The 26,803-nt window shown below is 40.0% G+C and overlaps 1 protein-coding gene across 6 annotated transcripts in view; it reads right to left on the bottom strand.

Annotated features, from left to right (window-relative positions):
• Positions 1-2,051: 2,051 nt before the first annotated feature.
• mllt10 (MLLT10 histone lysine methyltransferase DOT1L cofactor) overlaps positions 2,052-26,803 on the bottom strand; it is a 59,524-nt gene continuing 34,772 nt past the window's right edge. For 4 of the 6 annotated variants that reach the window (XM_055181345.2, XM_055181347.2, XM_055181349.2 and 1 more), the window contains 11 exons: positions 21,769-21,941; positions 16,698-16,809; positions 14,909-14,981; positions 13,541-13,713; positions 9,330-9,521; positions 8,797-8,870; positions 8,234-8,571; positions 7,249-7,269; positions 5,622-5,721; positions 4,739-4,900; positions 2,052-3,680 (listed from right to left, as the gene is read on the bottom strand). In XM_055181345.2, the coding sequence (XP_055037320.1) occupies positions 3,633-3,680; positions 4,739-4,900; positions 5,622-5,721; positions 7,249-7,269; positions 8,234-8,571; positions 8,797-8,870; positions 9,330-9,521; positions 13,541-13,713; positions 14,909-14,981; positions 16,698-16,809; positions 21,769-21,941 (1,466 nt within the window). In that variant the 3' untranslated portion in view covers positions 2,052-3,632. Of the gene's footprint in view, positions 3,681-4,738; positions 4,901-5,621; positions 5,722-7,248; positions 7,270-8,233; positions 8,572-8,738; positions 8,871-9,329; positions 9,522-13,540; positions 13,714-14,908; positions 14,982-16,697; positions 16,810-21,768; positions 21,942-26,803 lie in introns of those variants that run through there. The other 2 variants (XM_055181346.2, XM_055181351.2) reach the window with 2 other exon arrangements.

Raw genomic sequence — 26,803 nt, 5'->3', positions numbered from 1 at the left:
AGTACATACATGACAATTATAAAGAGGAATAAAGGAGGATTCTGAATTGTTTTAAGCTAGGAGTAAGATTGCAATGCATGGCCAAAGTCGGTCCTCCTAGAAATTATTTCTTTACACATTTATGCATTTGGCAGATGCTTTATCCAAAAAGTGACTTACAATGCATTACAATCTATACTTTTTTTTTTTATCAGAATGTGTGTTCCCTGGGATTGCTCCCACCACCTTTAAACACAGTGATCTCCCATTTGAGCTACAACAAATGATGAATGAAATGAAATTTCACAGTGATTGTATGGAGCCCAAAGCAGCGTCATCCTGAATGGCCTTTCAACAACTTTATGTCAAACCGCACATTTTTATTGTGGTGTAATAATAATCTTTCATTTCAATTTGATATGGCCATTCAGGTTTACAGTTCCAGAGAGAATAAGCGGAGACCGTAAATCACCTCCCCTCCAGCTCTGTCACTTAGCAGCTTTTCTTACCTACCTGTAAGCTGAATCCATTCCTTACAGGCAGCGGAGTGAAAATGAAGCGTCCCTGAGGATCTTCTGGGGTTTTTTTTTTTCGAATCCCCCTCCTTCAGTGCACCTGGTGGAGAGGCTCAGTACCCAGCCTCCTATTACCCCATCTGCTCTCTCTGAGCAGGGTATTAACACAAAGGCATCACTAACTAGATGAGAGAGGGCTACTGAACTAAGCATTTAATTTATCACTGTAGTGCTGCTAATGGAGTAAAAATATTATTAGCAGCTTTCAGGAAAATGTAGTTTGTGTTTTTAATCACGGAAAAAGCATAGTGGTAATGGTAAACGTGACGTATTACAAATTCGTAATAATGGATTCATCTGATTAAAATAAAGTGAAGATTTTTCAGATGTGTGAATGCTGTCATTGGCTCCATTGTGTGCATGCCGTTCTGAGTATATCTGGCTGGGGTGGGGGGGTCAGAGGTCAGTGGGTGGTCAGTAGTGTGGACAGCTTGATGAAGATGAGGGGAGAGAAGGGCCTGCTGTTCCCACAGCAGGGACACTCTGAGCTGGGCAGAAACAGTGGGCAGGGCCCCGGGGGTCATGCTGAGAAATGGGTTCCATTCACCCAAACAGCAAACACAAGGGGTTCGAGTTTAGGAGAAAAAGGAGAGGGGGGCTCTGTGTTTTTGATCTCAATTTTAGCTTCCATATTTGGCAACAACAGTGATATTCATACTACTAGTTAAGGGTTAAATCAAATAAGATGATTTTAATTACAATTTGAAAGCATTCGGTTGTACTTAATGCTTTTTAATTTAATTGTAGCAGAAGTGTTTCAGAATTGGAAAACTTTTACGGATAGTTTTTATGCTATACTATATAGAGAAACAGAAAGTCTATATTAGTACAATTTATTGTAAAATAAATTATGTGGAAATAAATAAAAAATGGAAGTTAATGTAAAAAAGGGCACATTTTTTTAATTAAGATTTATACATCATTTGAAAACTGATCAGTTGATGAGTGGTTTGTTAGGATGAGACAATGCATAAATTTGCTATTTGCAGAAATACAACTATTTTGAAAATCTGAAATCTGAGGGGGCAAAAATCTAAATATTGAGAAAATCGCATTTAAAGTTTTTCAAATGAAGTTTTTAGCAAAACTATTACTAATGATAAACACATTTTGATATATTTACAGTAGGAAATGTACAAAATATCTCCATGGAACATAATTTGAACAAGATTTTTGGCATTAAAAATCGATAATTTTGACCCATACAATGTATTTTTGCCCATTGCTACAAATGAAGAGTTTTCTTGAAAAACGAGATAACTCCGTTTTTAACATTTTTGTCAAAACATGTTTATTATTATGTTATCATGTTATTATTTTGTTTTATGGTGCTACTTAGCTGTATTTTTTTAAGTTATTAAGGTTTAAATCAAAACAAACCAACTGCAGTTGAATTGATATTAATTGGAATGCACAACCAAAAAACAAGCAACGAAACTCTTTAAATATTTTGCTGTAGTTAAACAACTGTGGTATAAACTACAAAGACTCTTCAAGCATTGTAATAAACAGATTTAATTTCTTATCACTGAAAAAAGGTCAACACTACAATCTCAGTGTTGAAAATTTCTGAATATGAAGCAGGATTTCACTTTTCGTTGATGTTTTAAATACAAACTTTAGAGAATCTGCATAATTTCTGTACATATACATGATAACGTGGACAAACCACAAACCACTATTATAATGGAGTATAAAACCACGTCAATAAAATGGTGCAAAAAAAGAAAGAAAAAAGTCCCTGCACATACAAAAATAAATTAATACTTTATCCAGTCACCAGTCAAAGCCTGTTGGGAAAAGATTCGAACTCACTAACAGTGCTTTAAAACAGTCCTTCACACCACTAAGTGAATCACAAATATTTATTTACAACAAAAAAGAGGTAAAACTGTGCTAACTAAATCTTATTTATTCCGACAGCTTATTCTTAATCCAATATGCATCTGTTAATTTACATAGAAACGAGAAACCAGGCGTATGTACAAGACCACAAGAAACGTCATTGTCAAGTAGGGTTTTTCTTTTTCTGTTTTTAACTTCAAACACCAGACACGTTCATCAAAATGTTTACAAGACTCAAAAGAGCTGAGACTTCTTTTTTTACAGTAGTATAAAAACATTTCGCGAGTTGGGCGTTAAAATATATTACCTTGTGCCCAACATGCAATGAATGCTAATAAATAAAAAAGAAACCATAAAGTTGGCTTGCAGCACAAACATTCGAAATCAGACAGGTTTCAGTGTAATCACTGTACGGGCAGAGATGTCTGGGACTCTCTGAACAGCCTGAGCGACGCTGATTTGTATTCATTTGATAAAACTGGAAAGAGAGGAGAAAAAAACAGGGAGACTGGCAGCGTCTCTAGCGCGTGGCGCCAGCTAACAACTTGGAGAATGGAGCCAGGCACTTGGGTTTAGGGCCTGTTTTATGTGACCTGACTTGAGAGGTAGTTTCTCTTCAAAGAGTGCAGCCGGGTCAGTGAGAAAGTTTGTGTACCTTTGGAACGGGGGAAGCTCAAGATCAGGACGCAGAAGGCCTTCACGGTGCACAAATGTCCTATTGATTCAGCATTTGACCACAGACGAACAAATACGATGGGGGTTCATTGAAATTATCGCGACACGTTTCTTGTTAAAGGGGTAACGGAGAGGTCAGATGATCCCAAAGCATGTGCAGATAGCAGATAAATCCTCCTCGACTTTTGAACCATCCGGCAACTCCAGTTCTCATCCAAGATCTCCGCCCACAGCAAATCACACCAAAGTGTCATTTTTATCACACTGTCAGGGTGAGAGAGACTGCTTGTGCATGCACATATGTGTGCAAGCCCCTACGGGACCATGAAATTTACAGCAAGTGATTTACTCAAACTCAGTGCAACATGTTTTTTGCCAGATGGGCATCAAACTGGCAAGTGTGTGTGTGTGTGTACATATCAAGGCTGGTGCTAGTGTGAGTTTCGTATGGTGGGTGAATATTCTGGTCTTGCTGCTCAGATAGTTGGCCTCTTGGGATAAGCAGATGAGAAAGATCCATACGGCAGAGCTCCTCCTCCTCAGTTTTGTTTTTTTGCATCAGGTCTTCTCCTGCCCTGTCGCAGATACAGCCTTGTCTCCTAGCCGCTACATAAGAATGGGAGAATACATCAATACACCACATACAGTAAAATATTAACATTTTTGGTGCATTCAAAATATATATATTTTTTATTAGTATGTTTGTTCCCTCGGAATCAATATGACATAAGTTCTGCTAATTCAGTGCTTGATTAAATCAATCATTTAAAGGATTAGTCAATTTTCTTAAAAAAAAAAAAAAAAAAAAATCCAGATAATTTACTCACCACAATGTCATCCAAAATGTTGATGTCTTTCTTTGTTCAGTCGAAAATAAATTATGTTTTTTTAGGAAAACATTCCAGGATTTTAATGGACTTCAATGGACCCCACCACGCAACAGTTTCAATGCAGCTCAAAATCGCGGTTTCAAAGGACTCTAAATGATCCCAAACGAGGTATAAGGGTCTTATTTAGCGAAATGATAAATAAGAAAAATAAAAGATATGCACCTCCAAACCACAACTTCTCGTCCTTCTGCGGTCCTGTGACGCACCAGCGTGACCTCACGTAATTGCGTAATGCCGTGGAAAGGTCACGTTACATATATGAAACACACATTTGCGGACCATTTTAAACAATAAACTGACACAAAGACATTAATTAGTATCATTCCACATACAACAACGTCGGAACGTTCCTCTTTCTCCACACTTGTAAACACAGGGGCGTAGTTTTGCATACGTCATCCGTGACCTCTTGACGTGATGACAAATTACGTGAGGTCGCACTGGCGCGTCACGGACCGGAAGACGAGAAGCTGTGGTCCAAAAGTGCACACTTTTTTATTCCTCTTGCCCTTATGCGTTTAGAGTCCTTTAAAACCGCAATTTCAAACTGCATCAAAACCGTCAAGCGCTGGGGTCCATTAAAGTCCATTAAAATGAGGAAAATCCTGAAATGTTTTCCCCAAAAAACAGTTTCTTCTCGACTTAACAAACAAAGACATCAACATTTTGAATGAAATGGTGGTGAGCAAATGATCAATGAATGATGGACGTTTTTTAAGAAAACTGACTAATCCTTTAACATAACAGGAAACTAGTAGTAAGTGCACTACTTACTCCAGTTTTGGGAGCGCTGCTATCGTGCACGGCGAGGAAGGGGTTGCTGGTCATGGCCGGCTGGGTGCTGGGCAGCAAGCTGTTGATGGGCAGCTGCATGTCATTCTGCTGCTGTTGATGATGTTGCTGCATTAACTGATAGAGCAAAACCTGCTGCTGCTCCTGTAGACAGACGGACAGACAGTGTGATGAGACGTCTAGACTCAGCCTCAGATGGACCATCTGATGCATATTACACACAAATAGTGCAATATCTCGTTTAACAATGCAATATTACAGCTTGCTCAGCTGCAATAAATGTATATGCTACTGAAAAAAATCTATGAATATTTGACAGAAATGTTTTGATCTGTAGGCAAACGTCTGAATGCTTCAAATTACATGTGTCAATATGTTAATGTCTCTCTCAAAAAAAATCAGTAAATGTTTTTGATATGGATCACTTGGCTCAAATAATGAAGAAAAAGCAGCCAATAGGAGCTTGGAATAAATGTGAAGGTCTCCATAAAAAAAGCATTTCAGGGTGAAACTAGAGATGCACCAATTGCAATTTTCTCACATTATATATGCTGCTGGATAATGATCGGGTGCTGCTTCCACTGCGAGTGTGCTTGTAGCGTGACATTATTGCTTGCGCCACTGGCAACAAAAAGACCGGCTCAGTCTTTCAATCATGAAGGTTAAACTACTTGAAAAGAAACTACTTGATTAAGGCGACTATACTGAAGATGCTAAAATATAACATACTTTTTTCTTCAGTCATCGTCAATTTCCATTGTTCAATTTGTGTTAGTCTACAGTCTATGATCGTGTGATGAATTTATTAGTGTTTTAAAACTCTAAGCTTTGAACCGAACGGAGACTGTGTAGGTGCTCATCATACCGGCGTGGCTTGCTGGGAGCTGAAGAGCTGCTGCAGTTGGTGTTGATGGTGCTGATGAAGCAGGAACTGCCTGTGCTGCTCTGTCAGATGTCTTGCCGTACTGCAAACACAAATGCAGAGAGCCCATAAGAGAACTACATTCACAATATCATTTCAGAAAACGTCCTGCACAGACGCATCATTTCCCATGGCTGCACAAACACATTAAAGTTGCACCGAACACAAAATTGCATTAGAAAGTGTATTTCCTGTCACCTATCACACACAAAACGCAAACCACAAGTGCAGCACACGTCATTGCTTTGGAAAATGCAATTTTCTAGAGACAAATCAAAAAGGAATTGGGATACAAAAAGGAGTTCAAATACAAAATAAACAAAAACAAACCAAGAACAAATAAAAACAAAAAAGTTTAAAGGGGTCATATTCTGATTTTTTTAAGATGTAAAATAAGTCTTTAGTGTCCACAGACTGCGCATGTAAAGATTTAGCTCAAAATACCATATAGATAATTTATTATAGCATGTTAAAATTGCCCCTTTGTAGGTCCGAGCAAAAATGTGCCGTTTTTGGGTGTCCTTTAAAATGCAAATGAGCGGATGAAATGCAAACACTGATTGCAATGATGGTGGTTTGTTGCAATTGAAACTCAATTGTGCTGTCAAATATTTTTTCTCTGCACTAAATGGCAGTGCCGTGGTTGCATAGTGCAGATTAAGGGGCGGTATTATTGTAATTGAATATGCTACCTACCTCACAAAACAGGCAAAATCTGAACAACCAAATTTTTCATATGCTTGCAAAGAATGGTTTACCAAAACAAAGTTGTTTGGTTGTTCTTTTTAATGTTTTCTTGGTTGATAAAAGCACTGGGGTCCCAATTATAGCACTTAAAGGGGCCATGGCACAAGACTTTTTTAAGATGTCAAATAAATCTTTGGTGTCCCCAGAGCACATATGTGAAGTTTTAGCTCAAAATACCATATAAATAATTTATTACAGCATGTTAAAATTGCCACTTTGTAGGTGTGTGCAAAAATGTGCCGTTTTGGGTGTGTCCTTTAAAATGCAAATGAGCTGATGAAATTTAAACACTGATCACAATGATGGTGGTTTGTTGCAATTAAAACTCAATTGTGCGTTTCCCTGCACTAAATGGCAGTGCGGTTGGATAGTGCAGATTAAGGGGTGGTATTTTAATAAGATCTCCTTATGACATCATAAGGAGAGCCAAATTTCAACGACCTATTTTTTCATGTGCTTGTAGAGAATGGTTTATCAAAACTAAGTTACTTGGGTTGATCTTTTTCACATTTTCTAAATTGATAGAAGCACTGGGGACCCAATCATAGCACTTAAACATGGAAAAAGTCAGATTTTCATGCCATGGCCCCTTTAAACATGGAAAAAGTCAGATTTTCACACTATGACCCCTTTAAGATCCAATAACAACTATGCAGGGTGATGCTGTTGCTCTGGATTGAGGGAAAGTTAAGCTTATCTAAACTGAACATGAGTTGTTATTTTTAATACAAGGTGCATTTTTAAAATGCCAAACAAAATCAGCGTACAAAGAAGGAAAATGAGAGAAATAAGATGGATAGATGCGAAGCACACAAATCCTCACCTGGTTTTCACAGAGGTCACGCTGATGAATCCCCCAAAGCGTAAGCGACAGAGAAAGAAATGAAGAAAATGGGCATGTGTGTTACATAACACAAACCAACATGCAAAGCCACATTTTACACTTACATTCAAAAACCAACATATGAGGAACTCAGATGCAAAAGCCACTAAATGCCATCTCTCAATCAAAAATGACAATGATATAAACCGAATGCTCTCGGCACGCATAAAAAACATTCATTAAATACTTTCACTTCAACTATGCTTAATCCTGGCCTCAGGCCATTCAAAAACAGTTTTTTTGCAAAATCCATTAAGAGTCTGATAAAACACTAATTTACAAGAAAATATGTCGGATGCATTTAGAGGGTTTTGCATCTGAGCTCTTTGTATGTATACAGTATACAAAAAATTAAGACCATATAATTTACGAACTATTAGGAACTATACTCTCATTCTGGCGCAATAATCAAATACCTTGCTGCTGCAACGTGGCTGCAGGAGGCGCAATGATACCACGCAGTGCCCGAAAACAGTCCCCTGCCATTGAAAGTTACTAAGGGGACTATTTTCGGCTGTTGCGTAATATCATTGCAGTCATGTTACAGCTGCAAAGTCCCTGATTATTACGCCACAATGAGAGTATAGTTCCTAGCCATATCAGCATAGAAAACACAACTTTTAAATTTCCGTCGGTCTTAGTACACGATGTAACTACAGAAGAGTCAAGTTTTAAATAGGAAAAATATTCAAACTCTGGTTATCTTTCAGCGTGATGCTAATGGTCTAATCAGATTCAATGGATTATGCTAAGCTATGCTAAAAGTAGTACCGCCAGACCCGGAGATCAGCTGAATGGATTCCCAAACATTAAAAATCAAATGTTTACCTCTAGGGGAGCTGGAAAATGAATACATTTTCAAAAAAAAGGTGTCCCTTTAAAAAAAAATACAAATGCCTAAATACATGCGAAAGTGACCGTGTACCTATTATTGAGACTGCTGGGCAGAGAAGCGCTGGTAGCTGCTGAGGGATGAGAGGTCAGGGGGCTGGTGTTTTGGGTCAGGTTGGGGGAGGTCTGGATCACTCCATTCAGGGCACCCACGATACCGCTCATGGCCAGGGGGTTCCCCTGTAGAGCGCCCATCAGACCGGTCACCCCAGCGATGCCAGGCAGGGATGAGTTGGCATTGCCAGGCTGGATGGCCACCCCGGCCATGCCGACTCCGTTGACCTGCTGCTGGGGGGGACTGTGTGCCGCAGAAGGAGGGGTGGAGAGAGAGGACGTGCTACTTCCACTACTATGGCCACCAGACAGGTGATCCTGAGAGACAGAGAAAGAGAGAAAGCACAAGAGCGTGAGAGTGAAAGAGATCACGTGAACAGCCGTGATTACCTGTTCAACCCATAAAAGTCATTTAACATTAAAGGTATGCTGTAACTACATATTACACTACGTACAGATATACATAATATAACACTTGACTCAACTAAACAGGTGCTCAGTCCCAGCAGATGGCATCTGCAGAGCAGGGGTAGAGGAAGTTACCTGAGTGGGCAAGGGTTGAGAGGAGTCTGTTAAAACACTGCTGCCTAGCTGAATGTTCTTGCTGTGCAGCATGTCTGGAGGAGAGAGAGATTTTGCAACTTGACATGAATGTGGAGACCAGATTAGCTAGAGTTGGGAGAGGAGATCCGTGAGCAGAACAGAGGGGAGGAGGGGTGGTCGGACGGGTGTGTGCGTGTAAAGGCTGGGCTACGCTTTGGTGTGCCGATACGTCTCGCGCGCAGCCTTTGTTCAGTTTTGAGCACGCTTTATCGTCAGATGCCCTCATACTGCACGCGAGACGTATCCGGCACCGGTCGGCCGAAACACACTTGGGACTTTAGGGAGTGAGGCGAGAGACGGGCTCATGGGTTAGACGTGCGCGTATGTGTGAATTACTGGATCGGGGGTGTTTAGAGTTGGGATTAGACTGTGACGCTCATGTTGTCGAGCTTGTATGTATGTTACTGTGCTGTGTCAGTACTGTATGGGTAAACAGGAGGCAGAAAGTAGCAGAGGTGACGTGTGTGTCTGACCTGTGTGAGTGTTGCTGGGGTATAGAGGAGAGGAGGCAGTGGTGGCTGTGGTGCTCGTGGGGGTGAAAGGCACGGCGAGCTGAGCGCTCAAGAGCTGCAGTCTTTCCTTCTTCATGGTCAGAGTTCGGATCTGTTCTTCCAGGCGTCTGTTTTCCACCTGCAGCTGGTGCAGGGATTTCAGCATTCCTAGGACTGGATGAAAAAACACACAGATTATATTCTTTACTAGTTGAATAAAACTTCGAACCCATTACCTGTATTATTGTTACGCAAATATTTTTATCACATTTGATTGAATCGAACAGTTCGCTTGGTTGTATAACAGCAGTAAACCCACAAGAGCGAAAACTACATCTGTACGTTTGCAGACATGCAGATCAAGACCTCCAGAAGGAACAACAACTGCAGACTTCCTCTCTTTCCCGTGTCAGTTTAATAACATGCATTTAAGCACTGATCGGGGGCCAGCAACCCCCGCTAAAATGCGAACCAGATGCACCGTCACCGAAACCACGAGACTGGTCTCCTATCAGTGGCAAACAGAAAGTTCTCTCCACACCCGCAAAACACAACCGCCGTACCACTTCCTGTTCAGGCCGTGCGTTTGTCAGCCTCCCCCCGTTTCCAAAAAACCTTTATCACAACAGAAACAGCTGCTGCTCATTTACACAACCCTGACGATACTGCTGCTACTGAAACTTGCTACTATTTCTATACTAGCGGTACTTATAGTTGATAACTGAAACGCTGCACTAGTTTAGCACAGGACCTTTACACAGACAAAACTGATGGCAATGAAGCTTGTAAATACTGTGGTAAATACAATTAATTAATAAATCAGTTACATGATTACAGACTTCGAACTTTTAGTATTTGATTGACATGCGGTTTAATACGGTTTTATTTTGTGATTTTAACAAATTATTGCTATGAAATAGAAATCTTGAGGAAACGTGTTAAATTCAAGGTTTAAAGACGTGAAATATACAGAATATTGCTATGATTCAATAATGACTATAATTAAAGGATTTTAATAAACTAAAACACTTATTGCCTTCCCTTTAATTTTTTTCCCTGAAATAACTTGACTTAATCTGTAAACCTTTTCATCTAGATTCTAGACTATGAATTTATAACAGGTCTTAATAATGACATTGTACACTTTTTGAAGAAAATGAGCAATAAAAAAGTAGGAGCAATAGCAATATAAAGATTTTTAAAATAATTTTAAAAATAGTTTTTTTGAATAAATAGTAGACATGCACCGATATATCTGCCAATAATTGGTATTTATATAAATACAAGGTGTATAAAGAATGTAAAGAAACATCAATAGTTTAATGGTCATTATATGAATGAATAACATTCAGAAAATGTAATCTTCAGAATCTCGTTAATGTAAGTTAAAGTGCACCTATTTTATTGCTAAAACCAACGTAATTTTATGTATTTGGTATAATACAATGTCTTTGCATGGTTTATAGTTAAAAAACACATTATTTTCCTCATACCGTACATTTTTGTAGCTCCAGATATCCTGCCTTACTCAAACGCATTGATTTTGTACAAAACTCATCGATCTGAAAAGCCCTGTGTCCCTGATTGGCCAGCTAATCTGTACGTTGTGATTGGCCTGAATTTCTCTGACATCAGCCGGAAATGTGACGCTCATTACCATGTTTGAAAGATTTGCTCACAATGAAATTCTAACAGGAGTTAAAGGTGGAAAAGAGGATGTTTGTTTAATACATTTTTGCAATAAACTCTTTATTAAATGATAAAAGACTATTTATTAGGTGCACTGAAAGTAATAATATTAATATATGTCATCTGTGCATAAGGTAGGGCCTTAAAAACACCAGCCAATCGTTGACGCAATAATCGCGTCAACGATTGGCCCTCTGGCTTGTCAATCACTGCCATTACATTTCTTGTGAGAGAAGTGGACGCAACAGTAACTTTACACGAGTGACGCATAGCGCATGAAACACCATCTTTAGTTTCGGTTTGTTTTCATTGTCACTCCTGCTTTCCTCCTCGAATTTGCACCATGGAAGAGAAGAAACCCGAAGAAGGACACAAAAGAAAGACTTTTTTTAAGTCGCTGAGAAGAGGAGAAAATTGTCAGAATAACGTAACCTAACCAGAGTCGTTATTGGAGAAACATTTCAACGCTGGAGAGCAATAAAGTAACAGAGAGGTGTCAAGACAGACGCGCAGTTCGCAAAAATTCTCCTGGACAGGTAACAGTGATTATTCTTTCTTTGTGGAATAATTATTGTTGTACTGTTATTCAGGTGTATCGACGTTGTTCTTGTACTGTTGTTGTTAGGCGACCAGTCTGCTACATGCTAGTTGAAATGGGAGTAGCGTCAACTGATCTAACTTTACGTCTTATGTGTTTATTATCATATCATTTCACATAATGAATCCACTGATGCGACACAGCATATGCCGGTGGTAAACAAACACTCGTGTTCAAATACTCGTGCACGAGTTTTGGAAGGCGTTCCCTAGAAATGAGCTGAGAAGGAGGAAGGCTGTTCTTATGCATGCGCTCATTTAAAAGTAACGATCTTTGGATTCTCAGTCAAGTGAAACATCCTCTTTTGCGCCTTTAACTTACAGGCTATGAGTCCAAGCAGGAGGAATTAAGATATGTCGTCTTGTCTACATCACCAATCCCAGGAAGTAAAATGTTGCCTACAATCCGTGTGTTTGCCGTCGTCCAAAAAAAAAAGGGATTTACGCTGGAAACGATAAATCACGTCATAGTTTACCTTGGGATTTGTACCTTTGCATATCGTTAACATGTACTAATACACACTTACAAATCAAAAGAAATGTAAAATCGTGAATCGGACGATAGTTGCTCTTTAATATAACCACAAAACTATCAGTATCGGCATAGGCAGATATCAGTCTGAATAATCGGCTATTGGTATCCTGGGAAAAAATTGAATATTGGTGCATCTCTAATAAAAATACCAATAATAGCTACCACTAGTAACTACGACAACACCCACAGCATGCTAAGAATATAATAAGAAACCCTAACGCTGCATTCAAACCTGCTTACTTCTATACTATATAGTAGGTGAAAAGTTGTAGGCGAGGCGAGTAGTTTGTCTAATATCATAGTATTCCAAAAACAGTAGGCGAAAAGTACCCGGATGACCTACTACTTTCGGCAAGATCCCAAAGTGTTTAATCAATGGACACTTTACTATCCCATGAGCCCCTGGAGAGCAGTTATCCAACAAAGAAGCAGCAGCAGCATTTTATTAAAAAATGTCCAAAAGTGGTAACGCAGCTCTGTTCAGATGCAAATACATATACATATATGAAATATTAAATTGCGCTAGTTTAATGTCATTCCAGTTCAAGACAAACTTGTTGGGTTTTGGCTAGGCCTGTGCCGATACATGGCGTTCCCCATTAAAAAGACCTGCCTGAAATCAATTCTGAATCGCAAGGCTCTGATTCTGTGTTTCATGCACAGCTTGTGCAGGTACTATGGCTCAGTAGGAAGTCCTTATCAATCTAAAATCACTATGAGTTTGAGTCGTTTATAACGTGCATTTAAAAAAGCAACACTCGTCAAACACAATCATTCAAAATATTTTTATTATCATGAAATTCCTGAAACAATTTGAAGAACAGCGATATAAATATTCCTTTAGACATTTCCTGGAATAGTGTTTGTAATACTACTTCTTCTTTGGCACAAATGGCGTTTCTACACGAGAGCGCCCTCTGGCTATTGGATGTGGCGGCATTTTTTCCGTAATTCATTCTTTGAGAAAACGTGCATTTGCACAATTATTCGGCACAGCCCTAGTTTTGGCGACGCATGTCATGTGATGTATAAACATGGCGGATAAAGTACATCCCAACTGATTCATACTATCCATATTCATATTCTAATTCAGTACCTACTCTCACAGTATGCGATTTTGGATGCAGCCAAACAGTCATTTCATATAGATTTTGCTTTCATTTAATTTAGCTTTATGACCAGAAACACAAAAGTAGCATTAACCTTCATAAAGCATTTAAGCTACGCTCTCCAACTGCATTGCTCAACATAATTTACAACAAGATCAACATTATGACAGGTCCAAACACCTCTGTACCCGAGTGCATGAAAGCAATATGCATTGTGTATACATACGTGTAAACACTTGTGTGCTAAAGATTATTGCACTCACCATCTCCCTGTGAACCTTGTTGTAGGAGGAACTGTTGTCCTTCATTCCATTGTCTTTCCAGCAGCTGGTCGATGCTGGTGGCCACAGGGGGCAGTGAATCCGTACCGGAGCCGAGCCCCGGTACCAACGGTCCTGACGAATCATACCGGATATGCAGGCCACTTAGCGGGGACCTAAAGTCATTTACAGACAAAAAGTGAGACACGATCCATCCAAGATTTCCTGTAGCTCAACACATTAACAGCGTGTGATGGTTTTGATTCCAAGGGAATGCATAGAGTAATAAAATATATAATTTTAACTGCACTGTAAGACGTAACCCTAAGCGTCTGCCTAAAGCATCAATGTAAATGTATAATGTAATAAAACAAAATTTAAAAGAAAACTGCTGAGCTTGTATAAAAGTGTAGTTTTTCCCATGCTATAAATAGTCAGTTGTTGCCTAGACAACAACAATTTCTGAACTCCTGGTCTGGCGTCATGCCCTCAGACGGAGACACGCTGCTTAGTAAAGACAAACAGAGTTCACAGTTCTCCTGCAAACGGCCGGTGAGAAAGCACGGGTCTGCTTAAGCGTCCGACACCATAAATCTTAGCGTGCTCTTGTCAAGACAGACAGCGATCTGTGTTATCATGAATGCATCATCCAGCTTCAGGCTCTACATCATGGGATACTCGATAGACATGAATCTATCTCTGGTGTCATTACGGATGGGCTGACTTCGGACACACAAGATAATAAATCTCACTAGTACAGTAGTCAGAAGTCAAAATTCCCAGAGCGCTAGCTCCGGTGAGAACGTAAAAAAAGATGAATTTTAACGAAGTTTCAAAATATGCCGAATTTGTCATTCACTGAGATTTGTTGACATGCACAAGCGGACACTATCATTTTCGGTATGGATACCGTGAATGGAGCGATGTAAAGTGATACTGCGCGTAATGTAATAAACTGCGAACGCAAAATTTTAACAACCATGCAAATATGAAACTGATAACATCTATTATAATAGAGAAAAACGGCATACCTCTACATCAATATAAAATATTACATCCCGTAGACCGTTTGACGAACAGGAAATCACGCAAAGGATGCGCAACATAAAAATCCATATTATTTTTCAGTCATGGGGCTAGCTAAGCAAAAAGGCAAACTATTTTTCAGCATACTGAAAAACCAGCCAGCAACTCTAATATCAGCAACAGCTGAGTTTTAAAACTGCCTGCTGTTTGGAAGGCGAGTGAGCGAGGGAGGAATGAAACGAGTGGGCTGGGAACGAGGATTGGGGGAAAGGTGGGGGGTGGGAGAACGAAATCTCTGAGCCTGGAGGAGGGGAACACAAACTCAGGAATGTAAATAGGACTTACCGAGGGGAGAGGTTTGCCTTTGGTGAGTTTCCTCTTCTGGAGAAGCCAAGAGCTCCGTCTCCCAGCTCCTGATCTGAAAGGTAAATAGAAAGCAGTCGATAAGGAGCCTTCGTGCCAGAGGAGTCTGGGAAAAGCAACGACCGGCATATGCATCCACGCTGCGTTCTGCAGCCGTCAGATATCTCTTAAAGAAATCCATCTTAGGACTGAAGAGTTCTCGCTTGTAGCTCAGCTTGCATACTGACACTACCGAGTGTGTCACCGAGTCACCTCTCTCTCTCTCTCTCTCTCTCAGATGCACTCTCTCTCTCTCGCCCGCCCTCCCTTTTCACAAGCTGTCCATTCTTCCCCTCACCCCTGCTTTTCTTCCCTGTGGAGGCTCCTATTGCCCTGCCTCTAGGCCTCATGCCAGACACTGCTTTTCATTTTCTGCAGTGAAAGTAATGAATCACATATGCGCCTCACCGGGCACAACCCCCTCCCCTCTATTCTCTCTCTCTTGCTCTCGCCGTTTTTCCCCACCCCCCTTCAGTCACATTTAGCCAATCCCATTTTTCTCTTTTTCCCCCTTCCTTCCTTTCATTTCCTTTCCTCCTGTTCTTTTTAACACTTTCCAGCCCACTACCACCTCGAGCACAGGCTGCGGCAAGCTGGCTCCTGCGGGGGCAAGGGCCCATCGGTTCGACCAGCTCTAGGTCTGGTCTGACTTATTATGGCGCTGACCCTTTGCCTGACCCTGGATCAGCCCTGGGGCTGCAGCGCAGAATGGACCCAAAAGCACCAGGTATCACTTTACAAAATTTAAGGAAAGAAAGAACGAGCGAGAGAGAGAAAAAGAAAGAAGAGAAAGAAAGAAAGATGCAAGAAAATGGAAAGTAAGTGTGGAGAAGTCATTGGGGCTGATATTAGGTTGGCCTTCAAAAGTTTAAATATAAATTTATTTGACTAAGTATTGATCCAAGAACCTCAAACCGGCCACATATGAGCCAATTTATCAGTTTTGCCGGTATATTGGTTTAAGCATAAATACAGCGTACCGGCCGAATGCTTTTTTGTGCCCCAAATTACAAAGTATAAACCATCATATGGTTTCCGTCAAGAAAAATCACCATATTGATATCAATGTATCGGCCTATGCATACTTTACATGCCGAGCTAAAAATGGGCACAAGGCAAGAGTGCACAAGCTTAAGCGGTGGTCTCTTCAAGGAAGGGTGTTCTTTCTCCTATTGTTAGTCAAATGACCCCCTGACCTTCGTTTGAGGAGGAGGGCATGACTGATCCATTATTCCTCAAAGGCTATGTTCCTCTTTTTCCTTTCCTGCCCTCTCTTTTAACCGGTCCCAGCTCCACCCCTACGCCAAGGTTCCGCAAGCCCATTCGCTCAGCCTTGGGACCCCAGGCTTTAGGCAGGGTCTAGGAAAAGTGTTGAGTGGGCTGGGATGGAGGGAGGGAAGGAGAAGCTGGGTCTTGGGTATGCCTGCTTCCAAAACCCCAGGCAATCCCCTCCGTGTCATCACTGCGGTCATTGTGCAGATTAATGAAATGTTTGAGTGGTATCATGCTTCATTTAACAGGTATGCACACTTTCAACTCTCTGTCCCGGGGAGTTTTGTTCTCTGTGTCTCCCTCTCTCTGCGACCGGAGGAGGGAGGGGGATACAGCTGACCACACATTCCATAAGCACAGGGGTGTGGAGAAAGACTGGAAGATGAGGAGTAATGGAACAAAAGAAAGAAGGAGGAATTTGCATCGGCAGGAGGGACCAGTTGCACATTGTGCGCCTCACCTGCTGGGGAGCTCTCAGATTGGGCGATCATGGCAGCCATGGCCGAGTTCGGGTTCAGCCTGTTTCCGAACATGTGAGACGGCGCCAAGTTGAATCCGGGTAGTGAGTTTGACTGCAGAAGAAACACACATAAGAAAGCAGTTCAGAATCAATAACTGTCAACCTCCTATTATTCTGGATGTGCGAGTACATGTTCCCACTTGAACGTGCGTGTGTGCATGAATGCGTGTGACTGTTGGCTATAGAGCTGCATAATAAAACACCATGTCAGCTGTATTTCCTGTGAACCGGGGGAACCGGCTGAGCTCGCAACAGCCCTGAACACCACAGACCATGTGTTACGGCAGCTAATTATTTAATCCAATTAAGCTATTTCCCTAATAAGGGCTAAGATTAGTCGTGGTGCATAGTTGAAAGGAAGCACATGTTCAAATAATTATTTATATAACACTTCATATAACAGAATTCATGTGTTATCACGGTCTGAAGTTAGAATACGTTTGTCACAAAATTGTGATCGTAAACTTTTCATTACTCTTTTACATTTTAGCATTAAACTTTTAAACACATTTAAAAATGATTACTGTAAAATATAACAACACATTTTTATATTATATTTGATAACACACTAATTATATTTTTATTTGGTTGAATAGAAAAAATGCTATAAGCACAAATTTTTAATAATAAAATATAAAATTCTTCAAAACACAAATTATTTATAGCAAAACCGCTTAAATACGATTACGCGTCTGGTTCGAACTTTACTTACGTTTTTTGTACTTACGGTGTCTGAAATTGAACTCTTAAACAAATACCTCGTCGAAAATAACAAATATTTTGGTTTCCTAGGTAATCCATGTGTTGTTTATTTTGTTTGTTATATAAATAAACTACTTCAAACAGATTTTGTTGTTATTTATTCGTAAGGGCTCATTATAGTTGTGCGTAGGTCCTACAGCGTAGCCATGATGACGTAGGTTCCGCATCGGTTTTCATTTATACTTTTGCAACGTCAATTTTTTTACTTGACGGGAGGGGTTCTGGTGGACCAATCACAGCGCTTGCGGTCCGCGTAGAACTGACGCGCTGTTAATTTTTTTTAAGGAATAATTGATGATGGGCTGTTAAATTATTTAAAAATAATGCACAGACAAGGTGTTAATGCGGCACGACGCGAAGAGTAGAGTGCATTATTTACAAATAATTCAAAGCACCGAAGTAAATTATTTCGCTTATACCACGATTACCACAGATATTGCCAAGACATTGTTCTGGTGGCTATTTTAAGACATTTGACAGGTTAGGTGTGCATTTATCGAAAAATAATGCATACCCGTGGAACATTTCTCAACCAATCAGAATAAAGCATTCGACAGCCCAGTGGTATCAATACAAATATTGTACACATGCACACACACATAGACAATTTTTTTTTTTTTGACAAGCATGACTCTCATTTTGTCTTAAGTCATTCTATGTTTTATATGTTGGATAAAAAAAACAATTATGATATCCTGCACTCTCTAAAAGTGTGAGGGCCCAGTCCTCTAAAGCCAGATTTATAGTCGTAAGCTCTACACCGTAGGTTATCCGTTGCCTGTGCGTAGCTCTGCGTAGCCTGATGTGCACCTTGCAAAATTTTTTAACAGCGTGTCAGTTCTACACAGACCACAAGTGCTGTGATTGGTCCACCAGAACCCCTTCCATCAGGTAAAAAACCTGCTCATAGGTATTTCCGTTTGCAACGGTGAAAACAAAGACGAGGCAAGTTGAGGAGTGATTTAACTCAAACTGCAACAAAAGTCACTGTTTATTTCCTTTATCTCAAATCATACACAAGAAGTTGCTGTTTCTTCTTTGTTTGTGGGTTAACTTGTCAAGCTTCTTCTTCTTTGACGGTCGCGCTGCTACTGTGGTTACACGCGTGGATACTGCCTACCAGCAGTCTGCGCATGTGTTTGCACGTCGATGCGGACGACGACGCAAAAGTATAAATGAAAACCGACGCGGAACCTATGCCGTAGGACCTACGCACAACTATAACGAGCCCTTAAGTCTTTCCTTATTCAGACTGTGTGGACAGTGGAGGGAGCCTGACTGGTATGAAGAAAACCCCTCATCCCACTAACACAGCTCTCTGTCCAGCCTGTCAGCTCCCATCCCATCAGCGAGGCGAGCTCAATGTGCCCACACAGGCAAAAGAGGACCAGCCGGATTCTTTAAGGCTTAGGGCTCTCAGCACCATTGTGGAGGTTAACGAAGAGTGGGATAGAGGCAAGCCTAGGGGGTGTGTGCTGGGGTTGAAGGTCAGCACTGCCTTGCTTGCAAACACCAAAAAAAATGTTGTTCACCATTTTTCAGAGGACAAAGGAATAAAACGTAAAATATGCTTTTATTTTTGCTATTATCAGTTAAATGATCAACACAGACATGCATTCAAAAACATCACCTGTTTACTTATTAAGCTAACTACAACCTGGAACACCCCCTCCTCCCTCCATCGTTTTAAAGCTGCTATGCCATACAGCTTAGGACTAATGGGAGATATTTGCAAGCGTGCGTTAGGAGGGGCTGAGAGCCCTGCAGCATTAGGGCCATCAGTGGGTCTACTTCATCTCTTAATGTAAGGCCACCCTGCCTGTAGAGAGGGCAGATCTGCGCAAACAAAGCCCTGTTGCTTGGAGACGGGTGGTTGCTACAGCAGCGCAAGTCAGGACAAAGATGCTCAGGAGAGCAGTAGAGACGGTGCTCGGTCTCTGGTGCCCAAATGGTTTCCAAAGGGACCATTCGGAGCAGCTCGGGGGTCCCGTAAGAATTACTTTTCTTTATAATTGCGATCTAAACCCACAGCGTGAGCTAATCGTAAGCGGGGGTAATTCTGAAGTCTAAAATCTGTAAATCTAAATTTTATTCAGAGTACGTGAGGTCAACTATAGAAAGACATTTCTCTTGTTGACACCAAACGTCTTGTTTACCTAATCACACATTCAATCTATTGTAGCGCTATGACTAGCTAATGTAAACAATCACGTACACCCTGACGTTCATCCACTAAGACCATAATGCAGCTGGGTCATAAATACCCTAAATGACTCAAAACGCTGTCTCCATGAGATTAAAAATTAGGTCTGAAATGACTTCAACTGTAATTCTCACACTGACATGTTATGTAGTCAGGAACACTTAAGACGGCCTCCCTCCTATTGTTAATATACCGCTTCAACCACATAAATATTGCTTTGGCACAAACCGGGGATCTTGTAAAATGAATTCATTTACTGTGTAATAAAAAGGTCTTGCTGTGTCGCAAAAAATGGGCTACTTAATACAAGATACGTAAATAGCACAACCTAAAATGTACATTCGTGACTTGTAGGAGTTTATTACTATTTGTGCAAAAAAATGTGCACACATACAACTTATCTTGATAAAACTGAAACTAATATTAATATTACTTAATTGGTTAATTTAGTGAGAATGATGCTTATATGTGGTACGTGTTAGCTGAAAGCTCACTAAGATTTGTCGTATTAGGAGAGAGCAAGGGCGAAAGTACCATTTTTAGAAAAACGTCATTTTAAAAGAATGTTTTAGACAAAGATATAGTTTTGCTGTGGTCAATAACGCACAAGTGTGGTCTATAAATACCAGGTGGAATTTTGAACAAATGTAAAACGACTTTACTATAATTTCACTTTGAACATAAGTAGTGCATTGTTACTTTTGACCATGACAGCTGGGACGAAAGTAACACACAGTTGGGTAAAAAGTAACACAACAAAACAGAATAGTTGTGTTTGTTACACTTGTTTTTAGGAAATATACATGGCCATGACCTTGTTAATATGTAACTACAAACATATTTTTCCCTTAATCTTTGTAAAAAATAATGAAATTACATTTTCTTTTTAAATGTCAGTTTCATCAAATGTTTCAAAAGCAACCCGACAGTACAAACTTGAATTGTTAAGAATAAAACATTTTTAACAGTTTAAACAATATGAAAATTTAATTAAATCAAATGAGAATAAAATAAATTTTTAACAAAGTTTTAGCAGACGGAATAAAGTAACAAGTAACTCCTGACATTTAAACATGATTTACTTTTATTTTGAAAAACTCAGTGAAGTCAAACTTCAGGATGTGTTAGAGCAAAAATTATTTGTAGATTGATCAGTACTGTAACACATAAAATGAGAAACACAACGCGTTATAAGAAAAAAACGCTTTAGGAATCATGTTTTTTATCATGGTTGAAAACAGCTTTCTGGACCTAGACGCGCAAAACGGTGACGAAATAACACAATTGTTGTCAGCACGGTCAAGGGTTGCGTGCTAAAGATGCTGTCATAGTTTAAAATAAAAATGTAATCAGGGCTCGGAGAAAATAGCTTTGTTACTTTCGTCCCATGTTACTATCAACCTGGTTCTCCCCTACTTCGCGTCACGGGCGTCCTTTTTTTGAGGCAGGCTTATGTTGTCTTATTTAAAAGATGTCCATTTGCAAACTTTTCCAGATGTAATAAACCCTATATTGGTTACAAAACTGTACTAGGGATAGTAAAACTATAAATGTTAAAACAGCGTAGGACTCATGTGCTGAAAAACATAATTTATTTTTATCCATTTTGAAATTTAAACACAATAAAATCACCCTAAAATGCTTAAATTTAGCCTTGTGATTCAGAGTCACATTATTTTGGCTTAATATTAACTCTTTCAATTATTTCACCCACATACAATAACCAAAATCACCAACATAGAATTTTTTTTTATTGAACAACACATTTAGCACACTTTTGGGGCTGTAACTGGAGATGGGGGTCGAAGGAGATATGTATATTAAATTGAAACTTATACAAATGGCTCATTGTCATCTTAAAATGTAATCTGCAGACTTTGTTTCCAATTGTTTCCGAACTTATTTTGTATTGTGATCCAGACACATGTATGAGCACCCAAAAATAGCTGGTACGGTTGACGACCACTTATAGTGCCAAGTAAAATTCAGACCAAATACATATCCAAGTTAGATCAGACACCATGAACTATAATATCATATACTCACATGTGTGGATGAGGTGGTGGTAAACGAGGCAGCTGGGGGCAGTGAGGTGAGAGTGGGCATGGAAGTGACCACCGACTGATGAGACGGTACCTCCGAGTTGGATCCTGACAGAGACCCTCCAAGTACTGTGCTGGGCAAAGGGCAAGCTACATCGCTACTGCTGTGGTACAACCCTAAATGGGTAAATGAGTAAAAAAAAAAACGCTTTTAAAACACAAAAAGTTTAAACGACACATGAAGAGACAATGTGTTGATTTCCACAGAGTCATAAATAATATTAGCACACTCAATGTCTTGTTTATCAGCCAAAGATCTAGCACTGCACTGGGAATTTAAGATCAATCAATTTAGGGTATGACCTGTAATTTAGTGGTAAAAGCAAAGTTTTAATAGTTGTAAGGGCAACCTCTGTCCTCCAATATAACTTCACTGGTTATTCATCTATCTCACTCGTCTCTGTCTTTCTCGCTGCCCCTGAGATGAACTTTGTGGACTTTGAATGGCCTTGTGTGACCAGACCCTCATCACAGCAGACATCAAGACAGCGCACAAAGCATTTCGGAGTCCTCTCGACATGCACACTGCACCGGCCTCCCAATGACCCATAAAACGGCCCTCTGAATCTGATGACTCGCTATGTCTTCTGTAAAAATAACCGAGGGCTTTTCAGGCAGGGCCGAAATGCTGGGGAGGAGCCCATCCCATTCATATTTATGTGCCGGTTCATGACATGCACGCTGTTTGTTGCTGCTGCTGTTATATTGATTTTTTTCTGCTCTCTCTCTCTCTCTCCCTCCTCCCCTACCACCATCTCAAATACATCCAGCTGATGGCCCAGGCTGACCCTTGCAGGAACGAAAGAGGCCCCATCGCCACACAAAGGAATGAATGGCTTGCGGCAGTCTACATTCACTGCTGAAACAAGGCAACATTGTTGGGAGGAGAGGTACCACCACGTCAACCATTTACAGTACCAAGCTCCGTACTCCACATCGGATACATTCAACAGTGAACGCATGTGTGGATATAAACCTATTACAATACCATAGACATATGTCTGTGTAATCCAATATTACCAAAACTATTTGACTGGGGTATTCTTGAAGACGTGGCCTACTCAATGCATTAATGATTACATAATCTTTCAAAAAAAAAATCATGTTGATCTGGTTAATAATTAACATTTCAGTATAGGTCAACCAGCAGAGCGTTTGATTTGAGGTTACAAGACATGCGCAGCCAAACAAAGCAAGGACAAAGATCCTGTTATCTGGTGGTGATCGAACGGGCTGATCGATCAGGACTTAACATCTCCTCCTGAAGCCCCCTTATCAAATCAGGGGAGAGAGGGGAAATTTCAAATTAGATTTGCCAGCATTTCAAGTCAAACCCATGCCTCCCTCTCTCAGCAGAAAATCCATGCGAGTTCAGAGGGAGGTTAATGACACGGCTCAGGTCCTGATAAGAATCTTCTGCACTTTTTTTACAAACAGTGAAGAAAATAACGGAGGTACTGTCCTACAGAGCAGATTTAGGCATTTGACGTATTTAAATGTAGTATTGTGAGAAGTGAACAATGCCTTGTAAAGTTGTGTTACTAGCTTAAGATATGCCAACTATTCTATCATATGAAAACGGCATTAGCGAAACCGCCTTTGCTTTTCTAATGCATTTCTTGAGAATAACCTACAGTGCATGGCTGCAGTTAATACAGCAAATGCATGCAATGCTCATGAGTTTTTCTATGAATACACACTGTGCTCGTCTCTCTCGCCCACTTCTCGTTTTAGGCGAATGCCGATTAACCAACCAGAATCTTTTTCCGCTTTCCAAATAGCACCCCATAAAGTCCTACACCCGGCTGGGCCCGAGATGGATGTTTGCATTTAATAATGGCCCCTAGTGCTCCCCCTGATAAACCAGTCATCCATCAAAAAAATAGGCTGGGATCCGTTGAGGGAGGGTGAGATAGATAGATGAGACTGAGCACTCTGCTGTAGTCCTGCATTAGCCATGGCTAAATATTTACAGTCCAGCCAAAGGCCGGGAACAGGTGAGGGATGGGAGGGGTGGGAGATCAAGCCCCAAACAAACACAAATGCCCAGATGGCCTTGAGAGAGAGGACAGGGTGATAGTGAGAGAAAAAAAGCATGTGAACAAAATAAAGACACACTGGTTGTGTGTCGACTCGTAAGGTCCCTACATAGGGCTCACTGCTTATAACAACCTTAGCAAGGGAAATCCATAGACGTTTACAAAAGTAAGTTAGTTAGTTAAGTTGTAATTTATTAAAACATCATCAGAAAGACAAAACTTACTTGGCTGATAAGGGTTTTAACTAAGTATAGACTATTTAGAAATAAATTAAATTATATTTTAAATGGCCACTCAATATTTATAGTATAGTGATAGACTTAATAAATCTTATGCACTAATGTGTCAGCAAAAACACTTACAAACTGCTCCATGGCCAAAGTCTTCATGCATTACCTGGTTTTCGCAATGACTTCTTTTCGCTATTGGCAATGTCCTTAAAACTGAGCATAAGCGCACCCTACAGTTTGGAATCTGAGCCAAGATGCCTGAAAGCCCTGCGATGTTCACTAAACAGGGCACTACAGAGGACCTGGAATGCACCCTTAGTTCTAATCAGAACAAAACTCCCAAATGGTTGCTAAGCAACAAAACCGCACAGCGGATCAGACCCTTAAAAGTTAGTGCAAGTGTGCGTATGGGGAGCACTTGTGTCAATGTGAAAAACAGAGACAAAGAGCCTGCAAATAAGAACCATGTCTGTGTATGCAAGGGATAAAACCAGTACCGAGACCAGTCAAGTCCAGTCGCCTGGATCAAGCTCAATGATCAGCAAGGCCAGTAGGGGTCAGGGCATTTCTACACACTATGTAGAGCTGCTTTGCTCCGGATCCCGAGCAAGGAGAGCGTTAGGGAGGAACAAATAAAATTTTAACTAATTGCCTATTATGGGCTCCTTTCCTCCTCCGGCTCCCTCGGGCACAACAGGTTAATGTGCATCTCTATGGAGATCCAGCGGGCCACTCTGTGCTCTCAATCAGGTAGGAATGAGGAAGCACTTTAGAGAGCACCTCCATCCACTTTCACCCTAATGAGCTTCAGCACAGACCAAAACAACATCACGCTGGTTCCCAGGACTCTTGCAGGAGAGCTCACCTCAAATGGATTTTTCTTTAATAATCACGGATGGAAAAAACGTGATTAAGGGCAAGATAAAAATGAATTACCGTGTGTTAGATATAATTTGAAAACTCTGAAACTGAACTAGGAATGCACCATTTAAAAAAATTACCACTCCACCAGTTTTCAGAGACCACTGGCTAAACAGAGGACTAGTTTTGATAAAAAATAATGAGTTAGGATCTACCAAAACATGTACCATTTATCATTACCCACGTGTTTGTGGACATGCACATGTGCTTATTAGTAAGAGCTCGTGGAAAAATAAGAGGGCTTGATGAAATCAGCCGATAGGAAAAAATTATTTCAAAAAGAGGAGCAAGTTATTTTAATGAAAGACTATGAAAACATTATAACAGATGAATAACAGATTAATCATCCACAATAAGACCAGAAGCGAGTTTCAAGTAGTGTAATAAGAACACAATTTGGCCACCAACTTTGTTGTTTTAACTGTTTTAAACGACTATTCATACTTGCTTGTTGATCTCTTTATTAAGACAGAAACAGAAATGACAAGAAATATGTAAACAAACTGAAAAAAAAAATCAAAACAAAATGGCTTCAAGGAAAAATTAGTAGGTAATGTGACCTCTCTGGAACGAAGCACAACTTAAACTCTTAAAGGATTAGTCCATTTTCTCAAAAAAAAATCCAGATAATTTACTCACCACCATGTCATCCAAAATGTTGATTTCTTCCTTTGTTCAGTCGAGAAGAAATTATGCTTTTTGAGGAAAACATTCCAAGATTTTGGAATGCTGGCGTATAACATGACCGGAGATAGACGAGAAGTTGTGGTTTAAAAGTGCATATTTTTTTATCTTCGTCTAGCCTCGTTTGGGATCGTTTAGGGTCCTTTGAAACTCCTTTGAAACTGTAATTTTAAACTGCATTAAAAGTGTTACGTGTTGGGGTCCATTAAAGTGAGAAAAGTCCTGGAGTGTTTTCCTCAAAAAGCATAATTTATTTTCGACTAAACAAAGAAAGACATCAACATTTTGGATGACATGGTGGTGAGTATTATCTGGATTTATTTTAAGAAAATTGACTAATCCTTTAAGAAGTATGAAATCTTCAGATTATAAATTAGTTTTTTTTTTATGTTTAAGAGAACCTGCAGATTCCTGTTATTTCTCAAGAGCTCACACTACATACGCAACACTTTAGTTATAATTTTATTCTGGTTTTTCACACTGCATACAAATTTCCTGTATTTTCTGGCTGCATTGTAATCAAGAGACTGAGAAATAACTATATATGAAGAATCAATTGCAAAAGCCTTTAGTCTTTATTTCCGTCAAAAATAAGCTAATGATGTTAATCGAATGATCTCAGTTCGTATACTTTCATTGAATACTTTCACTTAAATACACTTAATCCCAGCCTCAGTCATTCAGAAATACCGTTGTTGTTAGCAGAAACCATTAAAGGGGACCTATTATACCCATTTTATACCCAAGATACATGATATAAGTCTCAGGTGTACCCAGAATGTGTCCGTGAAGTTTCAGCTCAAAATACCTAACATACTTATAATAGCATGTCCAAATGCCCCTGATTGGCTGGAAGCAAAAACACACTTTTTTCATGTTTGTTCCTTTAAATTTAAATGAGCTGCTGCTCATCACTCACTTACCAAAAGGGACAGTGAGCGTTTTGAGTTAAAATAGACGTGTATTACTTTTAATAGTCTCAGACAATAGTATCTCACTATAGTACAACTCGCTGAGGGCGGAAACTATGATAATGCAGAAAGGTCAGTCAGTGGCAGTAGGCGGGGCTTTATAAGTGTGATGTCACATTTACAAGAAAATCAAA

This window comes from Misgurnus anguillicaudatus, chromosome 25, assembly GCF_027580225.2.
Source record: "Misgurnus anguillicaudatus chromosome 25, ASM2758022v2, whole genome shotgun sequence".
Lineage (NCBI taxonomy): Eukaryota > Metazoa > Chordata > Actinopteri > Cypriniformes > Cobitidae > Misgurnus > Misgurnus anguillicaudatus.
This window is presented reverse-complemented; position numbering and strand designations above follow the sequence as displayed.